The 18173-nt window shown below is 42.7% G+C and overlaps 9 protein-coding genes across 9 annotated transcripts; 4 read left to right on the top strand and 5 right to left on the bottom strand.

Moving 5' to 3' along the window:
• Nucleotides 1–611: 611 nt before the first annotated feature.
• EAE97_007366 (uncharacterized protein) lies at nt 612–2421 on the bottom strand (the record flags this gene model as incomplete). The annotated part of the gene is made up of 4 exons (XM_038877881.1): nt 612–667; nt 782–1789; nt 1854–1967; nt 2028–2421. 4 exons carry the CDS (start codon nt 2419–2421, stop codon nt 612–614), a joined length of 1572 nt encoding a protein of 523 aa, XP_038731366.1.
• A 460-nt stretch (nt 2422–2881) lies between these two features.
• Nucleotides 2882–4170, bottom strand: EAE97_007365 (uncharacterized protein; the record flags this gene model as incomplete). Its single annotated transcript, XM_038877880.1, has 2 exons — nt 2882–3156; nt 3216–4170. 2 exons carry the CDS (start codon nt 4168–4170, stop codon nt 2882–2884), a joined length of 1230 nt encoding a protein of 409 aa, XP_038731365.1.
• Nucleotides 4171–4424: 254 nt separating this feature from the next.
• EAE97_007364 (uncharacterized protein) lies at nt 4425–5853 on the top strand. The gene is made up of 2 exons (XM_038877879.1): nt 4425–4799; nt 4872–5853. The coding sequence occupies exons 1-2, from the start codon at nt 4653–4655 to the stop codon at nt 5304–5306; spliced, it is 582 nt and encodes a 193-aa protein (XP_038731364.1). The 5' UTR covers nt 4425–4652; the 3' UTR covers nt 5307–5853.
• Nucleotides 5854–5868: 15 nt separating this feature from the next.
• On the bottom strand, nt 5869–7998 carry EAE97_007363 (uncharacterized protein). The gene is made up of 2 exons (XM_038877878.1): nt 7430–7998; nt 5869–7378 (listed from the first exon to the last, which is right to left on the bottom strand). Exons 1-2 carry the CDS (start codon nt 7728–7730, stop codon nt 5919–5921), a joined length of 1761 nt encoding a protein of 586 aa, XP_038731363.1. The 5' UTR covers nt 7731–7998; the 3' UTR covers nt 5869–5918.
• Nucleotides 7999–8593: 595 nt separating this feature from the next.
• EAE97_007362 (uncharacterized protein) lies at nt 8594–8956 on the top strand (the record flags this gene model as incomplete). The annotated part of the gene is made up of 2 exons (XM_038877877.1): nt 8594–8816; nt 8934–8956. The coding sequence occupies 2 exons, from the start codon at nt 8594–8596 to the stop codon at nt 8954–8956; spliced, it is 246 nt and encodes an 81-aa protein (XP_038731362.1).
• Nucleotides 8957–9564: 608 nt separating this feature from the next.
• EAE97_007361 (uncharacterized protein) lies at nt 9565–11044 on the top strand (the record flags this gene model as incomplete). The annotated part of the gene is made up of 2 exons (XM_038877876.1): nt 9565–9949; nt 9999–11044. The coding sequence occupies 2 exons, from the start codon at nt 9565–9567 to the stop codon at nt 11042–11044; spliced, it is 1431 nt and encodes a 476-aa protein (XP_038731361.1).
• Nucleotides 11045–12030: 986 nt separating this feature from the next.
• EAE97_007360 (uncharacterized protein) lies at nt 12031–12541 on the top strand (the record flags this gene model as incomplete). The annotated part of the gene is made up of 2 exons (XM_038877875.1): nt 12031–12035; nt 12097–12541. The coding sequence occupies 2 exons, from the start codon at nt 12031–12033 to the stop codon at nt 12539–12541; spliced, it is 450 nt and encodes a 149-aa protein (XP_038731360.1).
• Nucleotides 12542–13582: 1041 nt separating this feature from the next.
• Nucleotides 13583–14598, bottom strand: EAE97_007359 (uncharacterized protein; the record flags this gene model as incomplete). The annotated part of the gene is made up of 3 exons (XM_038877874.1): nt 13583–13592; nt 13647–14363; nt 14549–14598. 3 exons carry the CDS (start codon nt 14596–14598, stop codon nt 13583–13585), a joined length of 777 nt encoding a protein of 258 aa, XP_038731359.1.
• A 2559-nt stretch (nt 14599–17157) lies between these two features.
• On the bottom strand, nt 17158–18062 carry EAE97_007358 (uncharacterized protein; the record flags this gene model as incomplete). Its single annotated transcript, XM_038877873.1, has 3 exons — nt 17158–17796; nt 17839–17902; nt 17956–18062. The coding sequence occupies 3 exons, from the start codon at nt 18060–18062 to the stop codon at nt 17158–17160; spliced, it is 810 nt and encodes a 269-aa protein (XP_038731358.1).
• Between the last annotated feature and the right edge of the window lie 111 nt (nt 18063–18173).

Here is an 18173-nt window from a genome sequence, read left to right as displayed (position 1 = left end):
ATATGGAGATTACTCAGTCCCAAGAAACATTTTGAGATCAACGAGATGACTAATTGAGTCAAGTAGATTGACTCGATTCGAGGAAGTGAATTGTAGCTTCTTGGTTGTGAACCCGATGTAAACACGTGAGGTTCTCATAGTTCTCCAGATTGATGAATATCTGCTCTAAATCACCAGGACAGAGACGTGTCACAATACAAGCGTTTCAATTCGAATGTCTTCGAATCATAGCATACAACAGCTGGCTATAAAGAGGAGTTACTTCAGCAACCGGCCAATTACGCCACTCGATGACTACATGACCCTAGTTTTCATCATAAATGGGAGCACCATAGTCAATGAAATAACACGGAGCAGAAAATGACTAAAATGAGAATTAGAGCTTAGGGAATATCAAAGGGAATTACACATGAAAAGTTTCCCCAGAAATTGCCACGAAAGAAAAGAATAGCACTTTGACAAAGTTACAACAAGCTGTTACTCCGCCATCAAATTACAGTCTCAAACCCATCTATATTCAACTTCATCTAAACGTCCGCAACCCGTAACGCAAAACTCAAACCCCAAACACCATAAAATGCAAAGTCAAAACTCATCCAAATCACCCCCAATTACTCTTCTCCAACTCCCACAGGCAAAACGCCCACATTCCCAATCGCTTGCGGATCTAAAACACACTCTCGTTAGACATTTCTCCTCACACTAAACACATCTTCACGCACATCCACATCACCACGTGATCCAGCCCAAGGATAAAGAAAGAAAAAAGAAAGAAACTTACTCCAAAAAATAAACCCACTATCCACCTCCGTCTTAATCCCCAACAATCGATCATACGTCGCATTCCCATAATACGACTCCGCTGCCTCTTCCGCCGACAAATTCGGATCCACATAATTTACATAACCCGAGAAATTCCCCATGGGTTGCGCATCCAAAACCGCATTGGTCATCCCTTCAATGACTTCTGTGATACGGTTATCCCACGGTGGGAGATGAGAGGGCGTGTATCCGTAGTTCTGGAATACCCAGAGCGCATCCATATCGGCATGACTGGAGGAAGATAGCTCTCCGCTATCGATTGCGGAGCCGGGAGCACCGTAGAGATTGATGATGGAGAAGTAGGGGATTTCGGGGGATTGATGAGAGAGGATGTAGGAGAAAAATGCAAAGACCGCTTTGAGGGTGAGAGGCTTTTCGTTCTTGGTCACGAGGGATTTGACATAGAATGTGTCGTGTAAATCGTAGTTTAATAGAGGCTGTGCCAGCGGATCAGGTGCGGCGAGGGTAGCGAGTGTATCGATCCAGGATAAATTTGTGATATTCCGGGAATCGATATCGAAACCGGATACCAGTTGCGGGAAAACGATATCTCGGAAATGGGCAAGATCGCAAAAAGTACACATTCCTGTGATTGCAAGACCGCCTGCGCTATTGACGTTAAATCCAAATGATATATTCGGTGTAAGTAAAGGGCTCTTGAGAACAAAATCTTGCGTTTGCAAAAACGCGGCAGAGACTTTTTCGGCGCTGGAAAGCGTAGATGAGAGATTGGCAGTGAAATATGTAACTTCAGCTGGTGCAGCAAGTGTTTGCATATAGAAATGTGTAACGATGCCAAAAGCATCGGCGGCGCCTCGTAATGCGTACCAGAGATCGGTATTCTCGGTTTCGCTTGTGTGAATAAATGTGCCGTTGGCGAGGACAACGTCGAGTCCAACGATTGTGTCGAGTGCTAGTCCCCAGAGACGGGAGTCGTAGCCATATCCACCATGAGTTGCATGTCCGCCTGGTTAATAGATCAGGATGGGTTTATGATAATCGTTCAAATTCAGCATGAGTATCTTTCTTACCTATCCCAACACCAGCACACGTCCCATGCGGTAAAGCTCTACCACCCTGCGCATGAATGCCTAACGCCACATTACCCAATCTCTGACCCGCGCCTATCTTCGCAATGTACGTTTCTATATCGCAACACGTCAAAACCCCATCTCTTTCTCATAAAACAATAAACAAGAACTCACCCTGATCCACCAAAATCTCATCAAACCCACTCATATCCACCACTACACTCCCATTCTGCCCGCCAATACTAAAACTCGCATAGCTATGACCTCCACCCCTCGGCTGAACCTTCAACCCCGCCTTCGCCGCACAAATGACACTATTGCCCACTTGTTCCTGCGTCTTCGGTAACGTTACCGCCGTAGGTGTATACTGCAGACGTAAATTGAAAGGAGTAGTCAAACTGGCCCAGTTCAGAGAAGTAGCATTCGAATAGGGAACGGAGCGCGCCTGAAGACATTCTTGCAGGATATGAGAAGCGTGCGATTCGGGATCGGAGGGTGGAGTTTGGGAGAGAGAGCTGCGGGTAAATGTGCTGAGGATAAGCGAGGTAAAGGGAAGTCGAAGATACATTTTGATTGGCGATTATTTTCCGAGGTGATTCTTGTTGTAAAATCGATAGGCTGGGAAAGGAGCATCGGTACTAGGAGGGGAATGCTCATTCTATAGTCGCATTATTTTTGTATAATTGCTGCGACTTCATTCCTAGCGGTGGTAAACTTTCGTTTGCGCAAATTCAGAGGCCTAATCCGGCAATTCTTCGAGGCAAAATTACCCGAAACGAAGATTTCCAGCCTCACTCAACGAAAGAACTTCCCAAACCCGAAAACATATAGAAAACACTACACAAGAAACGGGGAATTGAAAAAAGCAGAATGAATTGGTTGAAAAAAGTTTTACAGTTTATAACAAATATCTAATTCTGTATCCAGATGCAATTGTCATCTATACCTTCCCGCCACCAAAGACAGCTCCCAAACGCCGTTCCCATCTTATCATACGTTGAAGTATTAATTGTAAGACTGTGATAATATTATACAATCGCTTTAGCCATACCGGTCGCTTCATCAGTCAATATCGTTACACCCTTTCTCTTCTTGAGAACATTCTCTATGAATGCCTCACCAGCTTTGTATGAACTTCTCACTAGAGGTCCACTGGCACAATATAAGAAACCAAGATCTAACGCGCGTTGACGCCACATCTCGAAAGCTTCGGGCGTAATATATTCCTCTACTTTCATGTGTCGCTTGGTTGGGCGCATGTATTGACCGAAGGTAACGACATCAACATTGACTTCTCGAAGATCTAATGATAAGTTATTAGCAATGAACTGTGTTTGTTAAAGACGGGCGTGCATGTCATGCCTCGCAATGTTTGCCACAATGCTTCTTCAGTCTCTCCCAACCCAAGCATAATACTCGTCTTCGTAATCAACGAAGGCTTAGCCTTCTTTGCTGCATCCAAAACCTTCAAACTTTGTCTATATTTTGCCCTTCGATCTCGAACAAACGGTGTGAGTTCTTCAGTAGTCTCCATGTTATGCGCATAAACATCCAAACCACTTTCCGCAACCAATTTCACCATTTCCAAATCTCCCGCATAATCACCAGTCAAAGCCTCAACCAATATCGACGACTTCTTCTGCTTAATCTTCATGATCGTCTCTGCGAAATGTCTTGCGCCTCCATCTGCAAGATCATCTCTATCCACAGATGTCAAAACGACATATCCCAAACCCCATCTCGACAATGCTTCGGCAGTGTGTTCCGGTTCGTGAGGATCCAATGGCGCTGGCGTTTTTGCAGTCTTAACACTACAGAATCGACATCCTCTTGTGCAAGTATCTCCCATCAACATAATCGTCGCAGTCGCAGCACTCTTATCACCACCGCCCCAACAATCCGAAATATTCGGACATCTTGCTTCCTCGCACACGGTATGTAAGTTCAAACCTCGCAAGTCCTTCTTGATCTTTTTGTAATTCGAATTGTCGGGGATGGGTGTCTTCAACCATTCAGGTAATCTGGTGATTTGTCTCTTCTTTCCTGGTGGCCCAACCATCGCAGTTCGCAATTCGAGTGCATCATCGGGGGTTAAGGGCTTATCTGGCAAGCCCACAAACTCGGAAAACGATGGGACGGCATTGATCTTGTCTTTGAAGTATGTAGGACGTCTTTTCGTGATAGGTTCTGGCTTGGATGCATCTGTCTCAGTGGCGAAGGAACGTGTAGCTGCGGTGGGAATTGCAAGGATATTTCTTGATGCCTGTCTCAATGGAGGTGCATTTAGACATCTGAATCTTGGTACCATCGATGCCATCTTGAATATCCCGACTTGATATGCTGATAATAGAAATGTTCACTGTTGAAATGTTGAGATTATTTTCTGATAAGGATGCTTGCAAATCGATGTTGCTTATGTAATATACAAGACCGCTGCTATCCGATTTCATGAATCACAGCAGTGCAATATTGATATAAAAAATTGAATCAGTTGAACGGCATTTTATCTTGGTATCTGCATTTGAGAAGGTTTAATCAATTTTATCTCACTGTACAAGTACCCATCGGAGCGTTCAATTGTAGAAATCGTGAGGCTGATAAATTACTTGGTAGTAACAAATATCTCCCAGTGACCCTTCATTCACCCCACCAAAAAATCACAAGGAGTAAATATCCCTGTCACAGCAACCATCGCGTCTTCCAGCGCAAACATCAACATCCTCAATTTACTCCAGATCAAGCCCATAAACCCTCTCAACCCCACAACCCCAGTTTTGCCTTCTCGCAGTATTTACAAAAATGAATTCGCAAAACCCATCCGTTCTTCTTTCCTCTTCCGTAGCTTCTCTACGAGCCTCTTTAAGTACCCTAGACAACAGCATCTCCATCCTCGATTCCGGTATTTCTGATTTTCCCCGTCTGAAATCTGTTCTGAGTACCACAAGAGTAAGCTTCCCATCTATTATCTTCTCCAACCATACTCAGATCTCCAACCCCCAACTAACACTCCCACCCCAGCACTTCGAACTCACCCCCTCCACCACCCTCCACGCCGCCCAACGTTCCCTCGCCGAAGAACTCGAGCCCGCTATCGAAACGCTTCTCTCCCGCTCCGAATCCCTGATATCCCGTCTCCAGCGCAAAGAAGAACAGCTCATCGCGCGCTCCCAGCTTCTCTCCGGGCGTCTCGAATCTTCCGATTCGATGTCCAATCCCACCTCCAAAGCCAGCAAACTAAGTCGCAAGAAAAGCTGGGAAATAGGGTTGAATAAAGGGAACAAAAGTCCCTTTGGGAATGGAGGGGGAGATGAAGAGAAAGCGATGAGGTTGAAGGTTTTGAGACAGAAGAAGGAGAGATTGGGGTATGCGGTGGAGAGATTGGGGCTGCAGAGTCAGCAGCGACAGAGGCAGTTGAGGATGAGTGTTGCGCCGCCGTCTTTTGATGATGAGTGATTTACAGACATTTTGAATGGGTAGATACAGATAAGGGCAGGAAGAGTGCACAGTTGATCGCAAGCTTTCTAGCACGCTTCGATGGCACAGATCGAGAATTGGATATGAATCGGGGTTGAGGAGCTGGTCCTGTTGGATTTTATCGATATGTCTAATCGTTATCCCTTGCCATAGTTTCTGTGGAAACTTCATAATCAGATCCAAGCCAAGGTCGTCGATTCAATTCGAGCCATTATAGGGACAAGATACGAGAGTGTAGACTATGGAGGGGTCCGGTACTTTTCAAAAGAATGGCCCCAAGCGCCAAAGGGAGATGTCCAACCCGGCGTTTTGTACATGATGTATGATGATGATGATGATGATGATGATGATGATGGAATGCGGATATACCCAGAATGATGTGTATAGCAATGGAGATACATATTTTTAGCGAGAAGTCATCACGTCACTCTTCGATTGTGCTCGAGTCCTGTATAAATCCTTCTATTGAAAATTAGTGGCGGTACATATTTAGGTAGTGAAATCAACTTCTCAAGTTTAGCTTCACTGAAGACGTTTTTGAATGTATGAATGAATTTGTATCACAAAAACTATGGTATCATGTTTCTTCCCCTAAACTTTCAATTCTCTCCCAAAACTGTCCCCCCTCACAACATCCGGCCTCTCACCCTCGACACTGCAACTTACAAGCCCTACTTCTCCTAGCCCTAAATCATCCAACCCCTTAAATCCTTCCTCAACAACCCACTTTCTCCCCTCCTTACTAGAATTTTGATTAAACAAAACCTCGCATGCAGCTCCAAGTACCAATAACCCAGGCGGTCTACTGCCCACTTCTTCAATAGCATCTACGACCCATTGTAAAGAAGTTCTTACGACCCTTTGATCTGGACATGATGCTCTTTCTATTACTGCACATGGTGTGCTCAGTGGCCATAACTTCCTACTTTGATCAACATCCCCATTCTCATCAACCACTTTCGCGTCTTCGGAGTCGTGAGTGGTAAGATCAGCCACTAATCCCTTGATTCTATGAAGCGCCATCAAGAATACCACAGTTTGAGTCGGAACATATTGCGGCGGCACGGTAGGTTTTCCCTTCCTGCCGGTCCCAGTACATATGAGTACCTGATCACTAACGCTTCTCTGTGTCGCCGGTATTCCAGCAAACAGTGGCGCACTCAGTGCGCTTGTGATTCCAGGCAAAACAACAACTCGATCTCCATATCCCTGCTTTCGGAAAAACTCAAACTCTTCTCCTCCTCTTCCATATATATAGGGGTCGCCTTGTTTCAATCGTAAAACAGTTTTGCCAGCCTGAAGGCCAGCTAATCCGAGAGACAATAATTCCTGTTGTGCTAGTTCGGCGTTACCAGGAAATTTGCGCGCAATGTGGATAGGTGTTCGACGGGGTATTAGGTCGAGAACGCCTGACGGAACAAGTTTATCGGCGAGAATTATGTCGGCAGAAAGAATGGCTTTGTGGGTTGCGCGAGTAAGAAGATCAGGATGCCCGGGTCCAGAACCGGCCAGAATTATTTGTGGGAGTTTTGAGACGCGGGAATCGAGGTTTGATGTGTCAAGAGGAGCCGAAGTTGATGGATTGGTGGCGTAAGATCTTAAGACACTGTCGACGTCGGAATCGGTTATTGATGCAAGTCGACGCAGGGGCCAATATTCACATATTTGAGAAAGCCATCTCATGCGTCTACTCTTTGCAGCATCTAGATCTGCTTCCGTAATAAGCTTGTTGAAAGTAGAACTTTGATCTGTTTCTTCTTCATTATCCAAATCTCCGGCTGCAGTGAGATGTGCTAAATGATCTTCTTCTTGTATACGTCTGCGAATTGTACCGAGTCGTAAACATGATTCTCCTAGATTCTTAGGAAGCGAGGAGGCTATTTCGCGACGAATTCGAGAGGAAAGTTTGCAACCTCTACCATTGGTTGTTACACCGATTTGAAGTGGCCCATCGGTGTATGTGGAAAGGAGGGAGAATGTGCATAGATTTGATGCATCTGCGACATTTACAGGTATGCGATTACGTTTGCAGAGTTGTGAGATATGTGCACCTAGACCAATTAGCTGAGTAGTCTCAAAAATAAATAAATAACTATACTTACTCAATGGATCTCGAGGTCCAGAGGTAACAAAAACTGCATCGACTACTCTTCCAATTTCTTCTCTACCTAGGGCCATAAGGTCGTTATCTTCAAATGACTTCTTCAGCCATTGTACTTCCCCAGTTTCAATTCGTTTTTGTAACGTGTAATGTAACTCGGAGGATTCAGACGCAATGAGAATTGGTTTTGCCCCTACTTCAACGGATTTCGTACATCTGGCTCCTGCTAATGGATTGCATCCAATTATCAGATGGACATGAGATGTTGCATCAACACCTGTAAGAAGAGATATTGGAGTCATGATGACACTGTGAACTCCCAACTGATGTTACAGTGTGGAATATGATGATCGTGACAAGATGTAAAAGGGAATAATCTTATCATAGAGATATGATCAAGGAATGAAGATGCATGAGATACAAAGAAAGAAGAAATACATAGACGTATGAAGTAAATGTTAAGTATAACTAGGTAACATTCAATTGTAACAATAGAGATAGGAAGAGAGAGAGAGAGAGGACTAAAAGCAAAGAACGAACTATCTCCTTACCAATTCCGTCGTCTTCTCGGTGTTTGATGGTATCTTGGGGATTTTTTGCTCAATAGCTGTTATCGTGAGATAACGCCATCGATAAGAAATTTCACATTGCCCCTCCACGCGGGATGATGGGGGACACTAATCCGGAAATGGATGTTTCTGATGCCGCTTTCGTGATGATGATAGGATTCATGAAATTTATATACCTAGATGGGTATAATGTTTGAGGATATTATAAGCTGATAAATTAGTCTTTTATCATTTTGATACGAGTGAAAGACAGATCTAAGGCGAAGAGATCCCTCCTTTTACTCATGCACTCTCTTAGTTAATCTTATATCATATTCATGCAATCGAAATATGACACCCCTCACAAAAATGGATGACAGTCAAATATATTTAAAGCAGCAGTCTCCGACGTCGCGCCCCCGTTCTATGGATTAGTAACCCATTCTCACGATCCACTATCATAATGTCCAATCATTGCCCTTCAATTGAACATACCTTACTACCCCGCGGATATCCGGAAATGTGTAAACCACCTCGATTTGCATTACCCACTAACATTGTTGGAAGACGGAGAGTAGATAGTTCTACTACTCGTCTCGAGTGCTCTTGAATTTTTCATGTCGAAGTCTACACGCGTAAAGAATTTGTGGCAGATGTCTCAGCCCTCACATTATTGGCGAGCAATTGCATTTCTATTGAGCCACGGTGGTCCAAAACACCAGCTGAACACTGAGAGGAGATTCATCGTAGACTCAAGAACGCCATTCGCATGGATAGAGTTGAGGGGCTTAATGCAATACTTGGCAGTCCATTGTCGGATTGCTCTGTCGTTAGCACAATGTAAGTCTATATGGAAGACTATGTTGATACTTCGAGCTTAGTACTGAACCAGGCTGAGTTGCTTGCTCTCTCTGAAAAGTCGGCTAACCGATCTTCGTTTTCATAAATTTATACAAGTTATTGAGGCATACGAAGTCTAGGTTCTAGCTGGCCCCTTTCAAACTGATGGCCAAACTAACCCCTTGTTCATAAAGGAAAGCCAATGTCTTGTGTTAAGAAGCAATATAGTTTGATAATACATTAATGTTCGACCACACTAGTGGTTAACCGATGGAGCAGACAGGTTATCATAATATCAAGCATTTGGATAGAGCAAATGGCTTTGATAGAGTACCTGACATGGACGAGATATTTATCTTCTTCATCTTGTCTTCAATGGAACCGCGTGCCGACGCACAATGTCTGTAAGCTTAGACCATTCTGCCTCATCATTTGCGTTTGTGCATCACAAATAGTGTTGCCTATACGGCGCTACCAGTACATTTCTTGCTGCTCCCCTTGTTTTCTCGTTGAGCAATTGATCCTCATCCCAACCTACCTGAATTTACCAACTAGCTGAGCAGGTATGTTGTCAAACAGCATGCACTTCAAATTAAACATCTCCTCAGTTATGACTGATCAGCACAAACACCACCGAATCGAGGTAACATTCCACGGCTATGGAATTTTATGAAATAGTTTACTGTCTGCTCTTTCTTTCTGAGAAATTCTCAAACGCCCATCATTGACGAATACCAAGCTATCTACAATGTCGTGCTGTCCCTTAAACGCTTGTTATCTTGCTGTGGCAGTCTTGTCAGCTGTGCAGTGCCCACTACTCAAAACTGTCGGCTCTCCTTTACTTGACGGGCTTTCCAGCGGTGTTTGCGCTCTACTTGGAGGCTCTGGTGCCGTCGCAAATGCTTGCAACTGCCTCACTGCCGCTAATGCTCCGGGGGCTTGCAGTTCTGGATGTACAGATTCACGCGGAATTGGTCCAGGATACGCACTCTACACCCCATTATCGAGCATTCTTGGAGGCGTAGCAAAGCTTGCAGGAGAATCGGTGTGTCCAGGAACCACTGGATATTATTGTCCCACGGGCCAAACTTGTATGACAAGGACCGGATCTGCACCTTATTGTTGCAACGATAGTTTGTTATTTATGATTACTACTCACATCTTAAAGCTAACATTTTGAAGGTACGGATTGCTACAATTCGCTTGGAAAATGCGCAGATACCTCATGGCAACAATACAGGGTCACAATTGGTGCTAGTACTAGCAATTTTTGCTGCGGAAACGGAACAATTGGTGTGTACCAAAGCTCGGGTCAAAATAGTGTCGGGATCTGTGCAACGGCTCGACCTGCATTTCACACCACTATCAGTGCCATCTCATCTGGAAGCTGTTCTTATAGCACCTCCAGTACTGTTCTCTCGATTACTCTCTCTTCAAGTACCAGTACAAGATCGAGTTCCTCCAGTTCGCAAACATCGAGTCTTGTAGGAGACACGCCAATAACTACGATGAGATCTACGACGACAGCAACTTCTACCTCAGCCTCAATACCGACATCTTCTGGATCTAGTTCAACTCTGGTACCAGACTCTCCAATAACTTTCACCAGATCCAAATCTACTTCTACCTCTCTTTCAGTACTCGAGTCTCCTAGCTCCAGTCCGATAACTCAATCGTTTACCTCGCCGATATCATCCGTGTCCTCTAGCGCTTCGATATCGAATCCGACGTCGACGACGCAAATAATTCCATTGGCAACCACTTCCTTATCGATTTCTTCATCCAGTATTTCGTCGAGTGTGATTTCGACTTCGATTTCGGTTTCTAACGAGCCGTCTTCCAGCTCATTAACTTCTCCTGCAACTCCAACTTCCGCATCCATTGTCGACCAAACTTCCTCTTCTGTCTCAAAATCTACTACTTCAACAGCATCTTCCTTGTCCTCCATAAACTCATTAGATATTTCACAATCTCAACCGCAATCTCAATCCCAATCCCAATCTTCAAGCGTTGATTCTACCTCCTCCTCTTCGCAAATTTCTTCCAGTATAAGCAACTCCATACCTTCAACCTTCATCGGGCCAGTTACAACTCAATCCTCGGCATTGAATGGAGTAGAATCGACTAATAGCATGTCTACTTCTACACCGGCGGAATTCCCTGTGAAACCATGTGATGCTAGTTTGTGTTTATTTCGTCGAGTTATTCCTACTTCGCGCGATCTTTGATTTTTTGTGTTGTAAGGGTGCTGCGGGAGGATTATTCGAGAGTTATGAGCGGAAGAGAAGTAGATGAGTTAAAGATGGAAAGATGCTTTAGTATCTTGGAGGAATTAAGGCCATTGCGCGTTTTTGTTTTTACTTTCGGAAATGTCCTTTTCTTAATTTTTGCGAGATCTTCTGATTTCTATGAATCAAGATTTCTTATTCAGGCAGTGGTATCCATAATTCAAGTCTTATAGTTACAGCTCAAATGGTATTGTTACTGCATTGCTCTCATAGGTCTCCAGGATAAACATCTCTCTTGACATTGAATCAGTCTTTTCAATTATATTCGAGATGTTATTTTACTTTAGACCTTGCATTGATTCGTTTGCATCCATGATGTTGTAGATGTGATTATTAGACCACAATCGCGTTAGTGGTAGTATCGTGTTTTTTTTCTTATTTGATACTCTGTATATCAGGTATTCTAGAGCTGAAATTGCATTTATAAATTGAGATACTATGTTAAAGTAGATGCTGGGCTGATAGTATGTTGAATCAAACATATTGAAGGAAAGTGATATCTTCTCTAATTCAAACTAAACCTAAATATTCTCAACGAACCCTTTGATAAATCAGTCTCAGCCAAAGATACTCCTTTGAATGTAGGTATTCCCAATATCTCCAGAGTTTGAACTTTTGTCGAACATTTGATGATAGAACCCGAATTCATCCCGAGCATGGCTAAATAATGACTTGAATTCACTTTCGAAAACAGATCTTGTGTCCATGGTGGGAACGTCACCTAGAAATCAAGCAGAGCCCACTCTGGAACCTGGAAATACATGAGAGCTTGGTCGCAAGTGGATTTGTCGTTTGAAATTCACAACTGCAACGTTCACTGTAGAAAACTTGACCTCTGTCAATGAACTTTCAAGAGCAAATAATTACAAATTTAAACAACGAAACATTTCCCATAGCACCGAAATTCACAAAAAGAGTATCCCACAATGACGTTCGTACATCCACCAACAACACAATCCCCAAATTCTTTACTAACATCTCAAACCCACCAGAACCCCATCCTACGATCTCCGAACCGACGCCATCGACGCCTGGTCCGCAGCAGCAAATCCACACCCAGGCAGCCCTCCGAATCCCGCCAATCACCTCTGCTACGACGCAAACATCATCCAAATCGCCGACCCCCCCATCTTCAACCCCAATCCCAGATATTCCCGCTACCCAACCCCATATATCGGAATCACTTATACAGAATGGGAGCAGGCGATGAAGGAAAAATTAAAAGCGTATAGCGACGCGCGTTTTTCGATTCGTATGGCATATGTACTATCCAGATTGGGGGAAAAACCGAGAGCGTATTTGGAGCTGAGAATGAGTACGCATGAAAAATTTGAGTTTAAGAATACGGATGAGATGTTTGAGGTTTTGGGGAAGGTTTATAGAGAGGTTTGTGGTGGTGGTGATGAGAAGGTTGCGAAGTGGAAGGAGATGTATTAGATCGTTGTTGTTCATAAACGCATCTTGGAAGAAGAGTTGGTGGAGGTTATTTTTTTTCTGGGTTTACGCATGTTCCTTCCTCAATGGTGGTCCGGTGCTTTTGTTAGGCGCGAAATGAATGGTACGATGAGGAGCTAGCTGCGCTTTCTCGATTGAGGATCGCAGACTGAAGATTTTGAGGCTGCAACCTGGCTGTTTACATTTGAGTGTGCTTATTGTTGGAGGGCTGGACATAGGGAAAGATCAGATCTCAAGTTCGATGCCCTTCACTTTATCCTTACGAATACAGGCCAGGAACTCCAAGTGTAGTTTTCATATTACAAAGCGTTATGAAAGCAGTGATCACCTTTCAACACAGTGATATTCATGGTAATGAAGGAACACAGAGCAAAGAATCAAAGTGAAGACTTGATGTTATGGAATGATTCTCATAAATGATGAACTAAAAATCGATCGTCCAGAATGACATACTAACACGGGTGCGTGGGTCAAGACCCAAGACCACTCAGTTTGCATTGTATGTAGAATTAAACCTATTATCTAACAATCATTGATCTCCAAGATAACATTCATAGAACCACAAAGTTTCTTCACCATCCATAGACATTTGCACTTGTTATTACGACGACCAGCTCCCAAGAAATTTCTTCTTCTGCTGCTTTTTCTATGTATAGGAAACTTTTTGAAAAGAAGAAACTTTCATAATTAATCTAAAGAATATGTCTCCTAAGTGCTTCGAATCAAACATCTATGTACATTCTAGTCTAAAAATTGCTTGTTATATCAGAATATCTGATCGCTGGGGAGTTAGTTGAAGTATAGATATGCCTCAAATTGACGGATTTCGCCGCCGTTAAAGTCATGTATAGAATATCAAATGTGCTTAAGATTCCCAAAAACATCGAAACAAAATTTAATTGGGAACAGCCAGAAAACCTAGCTATGCCACCGCTACGCTGTTCTGAACATGAAATTCTATGCATGCTCAAGAAAATGAAGACTCTCGAATCCGATCTGAAGACCTTGATTTCCTATAATTACTTATTTAGAGCTGGTATCAGCGTTAGTATAAGCGCTAGTATCAATCAAAATTTCTGAAGCTTACGGGATTGAATCATTTTCAGTCTTTACTGGTTGTAGATACGTCTTGGCTCTCCAAGCTTGCAAGTCGTGCAACACGCCATGTTTGTCCAAAACCCACAAGCGGATATCGGTACTGTGGGTTCGCATACAGGGCCAACCGATCATATAACGATGAAGATGATAAAAGCATCTGGTTTGATTTCCCATATACTCTGGTCGACGATGGATAGCCACATCCGTGGCGATAAAATTGTTTTTCATAAGTTCGTTACGCTCAGCCTTGGTCGTGAGTTTCATGAAATTGTTTGGTCGTGTCTCCTCGAGATGGATCCACAAAGATGCAAAAAGAGTCAGTCCCAAATGCGCAAGCTGGTTTCTGTATATATTCGCAATTTCGTTCTTGGTGTACCCAACGCCCAAAGAATTGTGGGCTTTTCTGACACAATCCATGATATTGTCGGCAAGAGTAGCTAGCTCGAAGCATACGGCCATTCTGTACAATGGTCCCGGAATGTATCCTGAGTATCTGAATGTTCCATTGCTCTCGTGGTAAATGGCGAGCAACATTGGCAACTTATCCTCGTGTAGCCATTTTGAAAATGCTGTGAACGATCCAAGGTCTATTAGCATTTTGAGAGGAAAAGTTTCTCTGCTTAAAGCAGGAACTTTACGAAATAGAAGGCCTTTATTAATCTTGACCTCTAGATTTTCTACGAAAAAAGTGACGGTTTCTTGGGCCCTGTAGTCATTAGACTCTTGTTAGTAATTGTTCCAGCTTATACCAATTGATGCTCATGATTAAATTATGTGCAAGGTCTTCAATCGACTAGCTTGAATTTTAACTGTTTTGACGAAGAACTATACGATCATATGTACTCAAGTGTGTAAAATATATCAAGTGTGTAGAAAGAAATTATGACATACTCTTGTAAAGCCAAGCCTTCCATCTGTACCCCTTGCATGTTACCCGACATTGTTGCGTGTTGTGGAGCTTTCTCGCTTAAATGTTTGTATATGAAGCGGATATAAAGGATAAAAGATGGTATCCAATTGTTCAAGATAATGTAGATGGTAGTGAAGTGGAGCCGAGAGATCCTTTATGTGATAGTTCGAATTCGAGTATTCCGGAGCAGATAGATCGTAATAGCGAAGGTAGAATATGAGTGAACCGGTAATGTTTATCGAAGCGAATGAATTATACTAAAGATTAAGGATTATGTTGCCCAACGGGAACGAATGTGATTGAATTGTGTAAGATGTAATGAAGAAGTAGAATGATATGAGTCTTCAGAAGAAGGAGGATGTCTACCATCTATATATAGATTTTGAAAGATTGTGTGGGCAACGCTAGATTGGATCGTTTTTCTGGCCCCATGAACTAGCGATGAGATAGACTTATACTAGTCATGATCTATAGACAGCTTGAGTAGTTTCAGAATTCGAACTTTTCAAGCTAAAACTGATGCTTGTCCCCACGATGGAATTAAATCTTTCGATCGGTCCAGAAGCTTTCAGTCAAGTCTCCCCGACCTCAACTTAGCTCAAATGGGTGACTCATCTTATCGTACACTACCTTTTATTCAGCTGAGTTACTTATCATCACTCGTTATAGAAAGGTTTAGTTTGACTTGGTCGTAAATCTGGTAGTCGTCGTTACAAACTGTATCCATCTGTTTACACTAGATATGTGGTCTTAACGAAGAGTATCCTCTAGGTGCGTGATATCAATCTCCCTAGATGCAAAAAATTACTCGTGCCCCCCTTTATCACATTTAGTGAACTTTACCATAGGAAACAGTCATAGTCTTAAGGCTTGTTCAAGTCAGGAAGCAAAATAATTTAGAAATTACTGTCGGTGTGTCAGAATTTAAGGACATATGCACTTGCCCCAACTTCATGCATAGAAAAGTTAACCAGATACCACGAGCAATTAATGAGCCCACAATGTTGTACATTTACAGCTACAGTTCGCCGTTGAGATGATATTTTATTTTGATTTAGTACTCATGTGTGAAGAGCGATCTTGACTGGCTCATGTTTCGCAATAGGTAGACTGTATACTTCCTATATCTGGAGTTTTTAGAAGTTGAAGTTCTAGTGAATTTCTAGTACATCTTATGCTGACTGTAATGTCGATTCGATTCAAGAGGACGCGGCGTATTCGATAGTCCAGTGTAAATCTCAAAGTCATTGAACGGTCCTAGAATCATTGGATCATCTCGTGACTTAGCACTTCTAAGAGCGATAATAATACCTATAATAAGGTTTGTATGTGTTCGAAATTCTTATACTTGCTAAAACCGGGTGAAGCTTCCTCAAATTTTCTTTGTCTAGCTAATGACTAGTGCATTTTGTGCTGAAAAATGAACCGATCTGACGTAAAATTGACAGATAACTCAACTAGTCAGATCAGATCTTAGTATGAGAGAAAGCGTGATAGGGCTTCAAACCTTATTTTTGACATCTCCTATCACAATATTTCCGCTGGATTCAAAATATATACTGACTCAGAAAAAATGGTTTGACGTCATGGAATATAAATTGAATAGATCACAGTCATTAAACCATCGATGACGGTAATGATACTGAGTAGCGCGAGAGACCTAGGAGGAGTGATCTGCAGATTCAGGTTTGGAATAGCTGAACTCTAAATCTCTAACTTGAAACGTAACTTGGATTATGTTCTAAGTTTCAAAGCCAAATGGCAGAGAGGGATATGTAATCACTTTCCGGCGAGTATATCCAACTTCATTAGGGCGGTCCTTGCCAAGGCGTTTTGCGCCACGATGCACATCATTTCTTCTCATCTGACTGATAGCGAAACGTATGATGTTGTACGGTATGCACCCGGGGAACGGGATCCATGATCTAGATTTACCAATTTTGATAAAATAGCTATACTGAAGAGATCTGCTTTTAACTATCGTTTATAGCATGGTTCCATATCGCCAGCTAGATACATCGCATGTAATCTAGGTATATGAGCTTGATACATATCTTGCTTCGCTCTGCGATAGACTTGCTTATCTTTTACTATTGCCTAAACACGTCGTTTCATTCATTTCTTATTGCACCTGATTCTTCTGTATCTAAGGATTAGACCGACAATGGTTGGGATCCGTGTTTAGAATGTTGCATGAACCACTAGGCTGGGTCTTCATTCGATGCCTGGCATTCATATGCTGAATCCATAATCACAAAATATAAAATCGAACAATGAATGTTAGATGATCGATTTTGAATGAAGCCCCAAATGATTGCAAAGTCCCAAAGTCACACCATTCCGCCATCATAATTTCACGCATGCCTCTTCAGTCAGATTTCAACTCAGTCCTATAGAGCACCTAAATCTTTCACTTGAACTTGATTCCTATATTTGAAGATTAAGAAATGAGCTGTGGACGATTGAGCTCTGCAGAGCTAGAAAAACTGAATTCATGAAACTTTTGATTTAGATAGCATCTAGCGTAAGAATAAGGTGGGATAAAGGGCAATTCTTCTTCAATAGTCTCTTACCCAGGGTCTTTTTCGATCTACTCATCCTTGATTTCTTCCTCTTCCTCTTCTTCTTCTTCTTCTTCTTCTTCGTCTTCATCTTCCTCTTCTTCCTCATCACTTTCCTCATTACTGTCGGTGTCTCCATCTTCCTCAACCTCATAGTCACCGTCAGCCTCTCCACAGACATCGTCTTCTTCATGAACATGAAACCGGCATCCGCTGAGACGGGGATCCTCAATAGTGATTTGCCGGCTGAATTTGATGAAGTCTCTGGTGAAACCCTCGACTTTCAAAAGTGATTCTACATCCCAATTTGGAATCATCTTCTTGTATTCTGCTGTATCCCCTCGAAGAGTGTAAAAGAACAATTGGATAGCATAAGCTTGGAGTTTTGAGTTCCGGAAGGTGTTGTGATAAATGTCCTTAATGATGCTTGCTTCGAAATAGGAGTCTTCCTTGTAATGTCTGCTACGAATAAAGGTCATTATTCTGTCCATTACAACAGGTAGAACTAGTAACTCTGCAAGTTGATACAAGTAAAAGGCTTCGCTATCCGATATTGATTTCTTGGACAAATGCAGCTCGTCGGTATAGATCCACTCCATGATTATGTCGAAGAGCTTGGGAGATTCATCTGAGAGTCTCGTGACCCTCTTACCCTTCTCAAAACATCTCTTGAAGTATGAAGAGTGTGCACAGATGATATTTTTTTAAACACGAAATAGCTTCTCCTCTTCATCTCGACCGACGTGGATATCGACCATGTCTGTTCCGACCGAGCTACATAACATGGTTAGCTTAGAATCCTGTTCATGAGTGTGTGACTGGCTTACTCAACAAAGAACGCGGCAATTGGAGCTTTATTGGTAGTGATATCTTCATCTTGTGAATTTGTAGAAGAGCCCGACAAGGCTTCAGAGTGACTGCGCTTTCGGGTCATGGTGAAGCCTTTGAATGGTATCCCACAGCTTAACTCGATTTGAAACTTCTGAAATGCACTTTCAAAGATAAGAAGAAAGCTTTCCGTCTATGAAGTGATTGGTTTTGCTGG

This window comes from Botrytis byssoidea (assembly GCF_014898295.1).
Source record: "Botrytis byssoidea strain MUCL 94 chromosome Unknown BBYS_014, whole genome shotgun sequence".
NCBI classification, from domain to species: domain Eukaryota; kingdom Fungi; phylum Ascomycota; class Leotiomycetes; order Helotiales; family Sclerotiniaceae; genus Botrytis; species Botrytis byssoidea.
The sequence above is the reverse complement of the archived record's forward strand: the minus strand, read 5'-3'. Positions and strand labels throughout refer to the sequence as shown.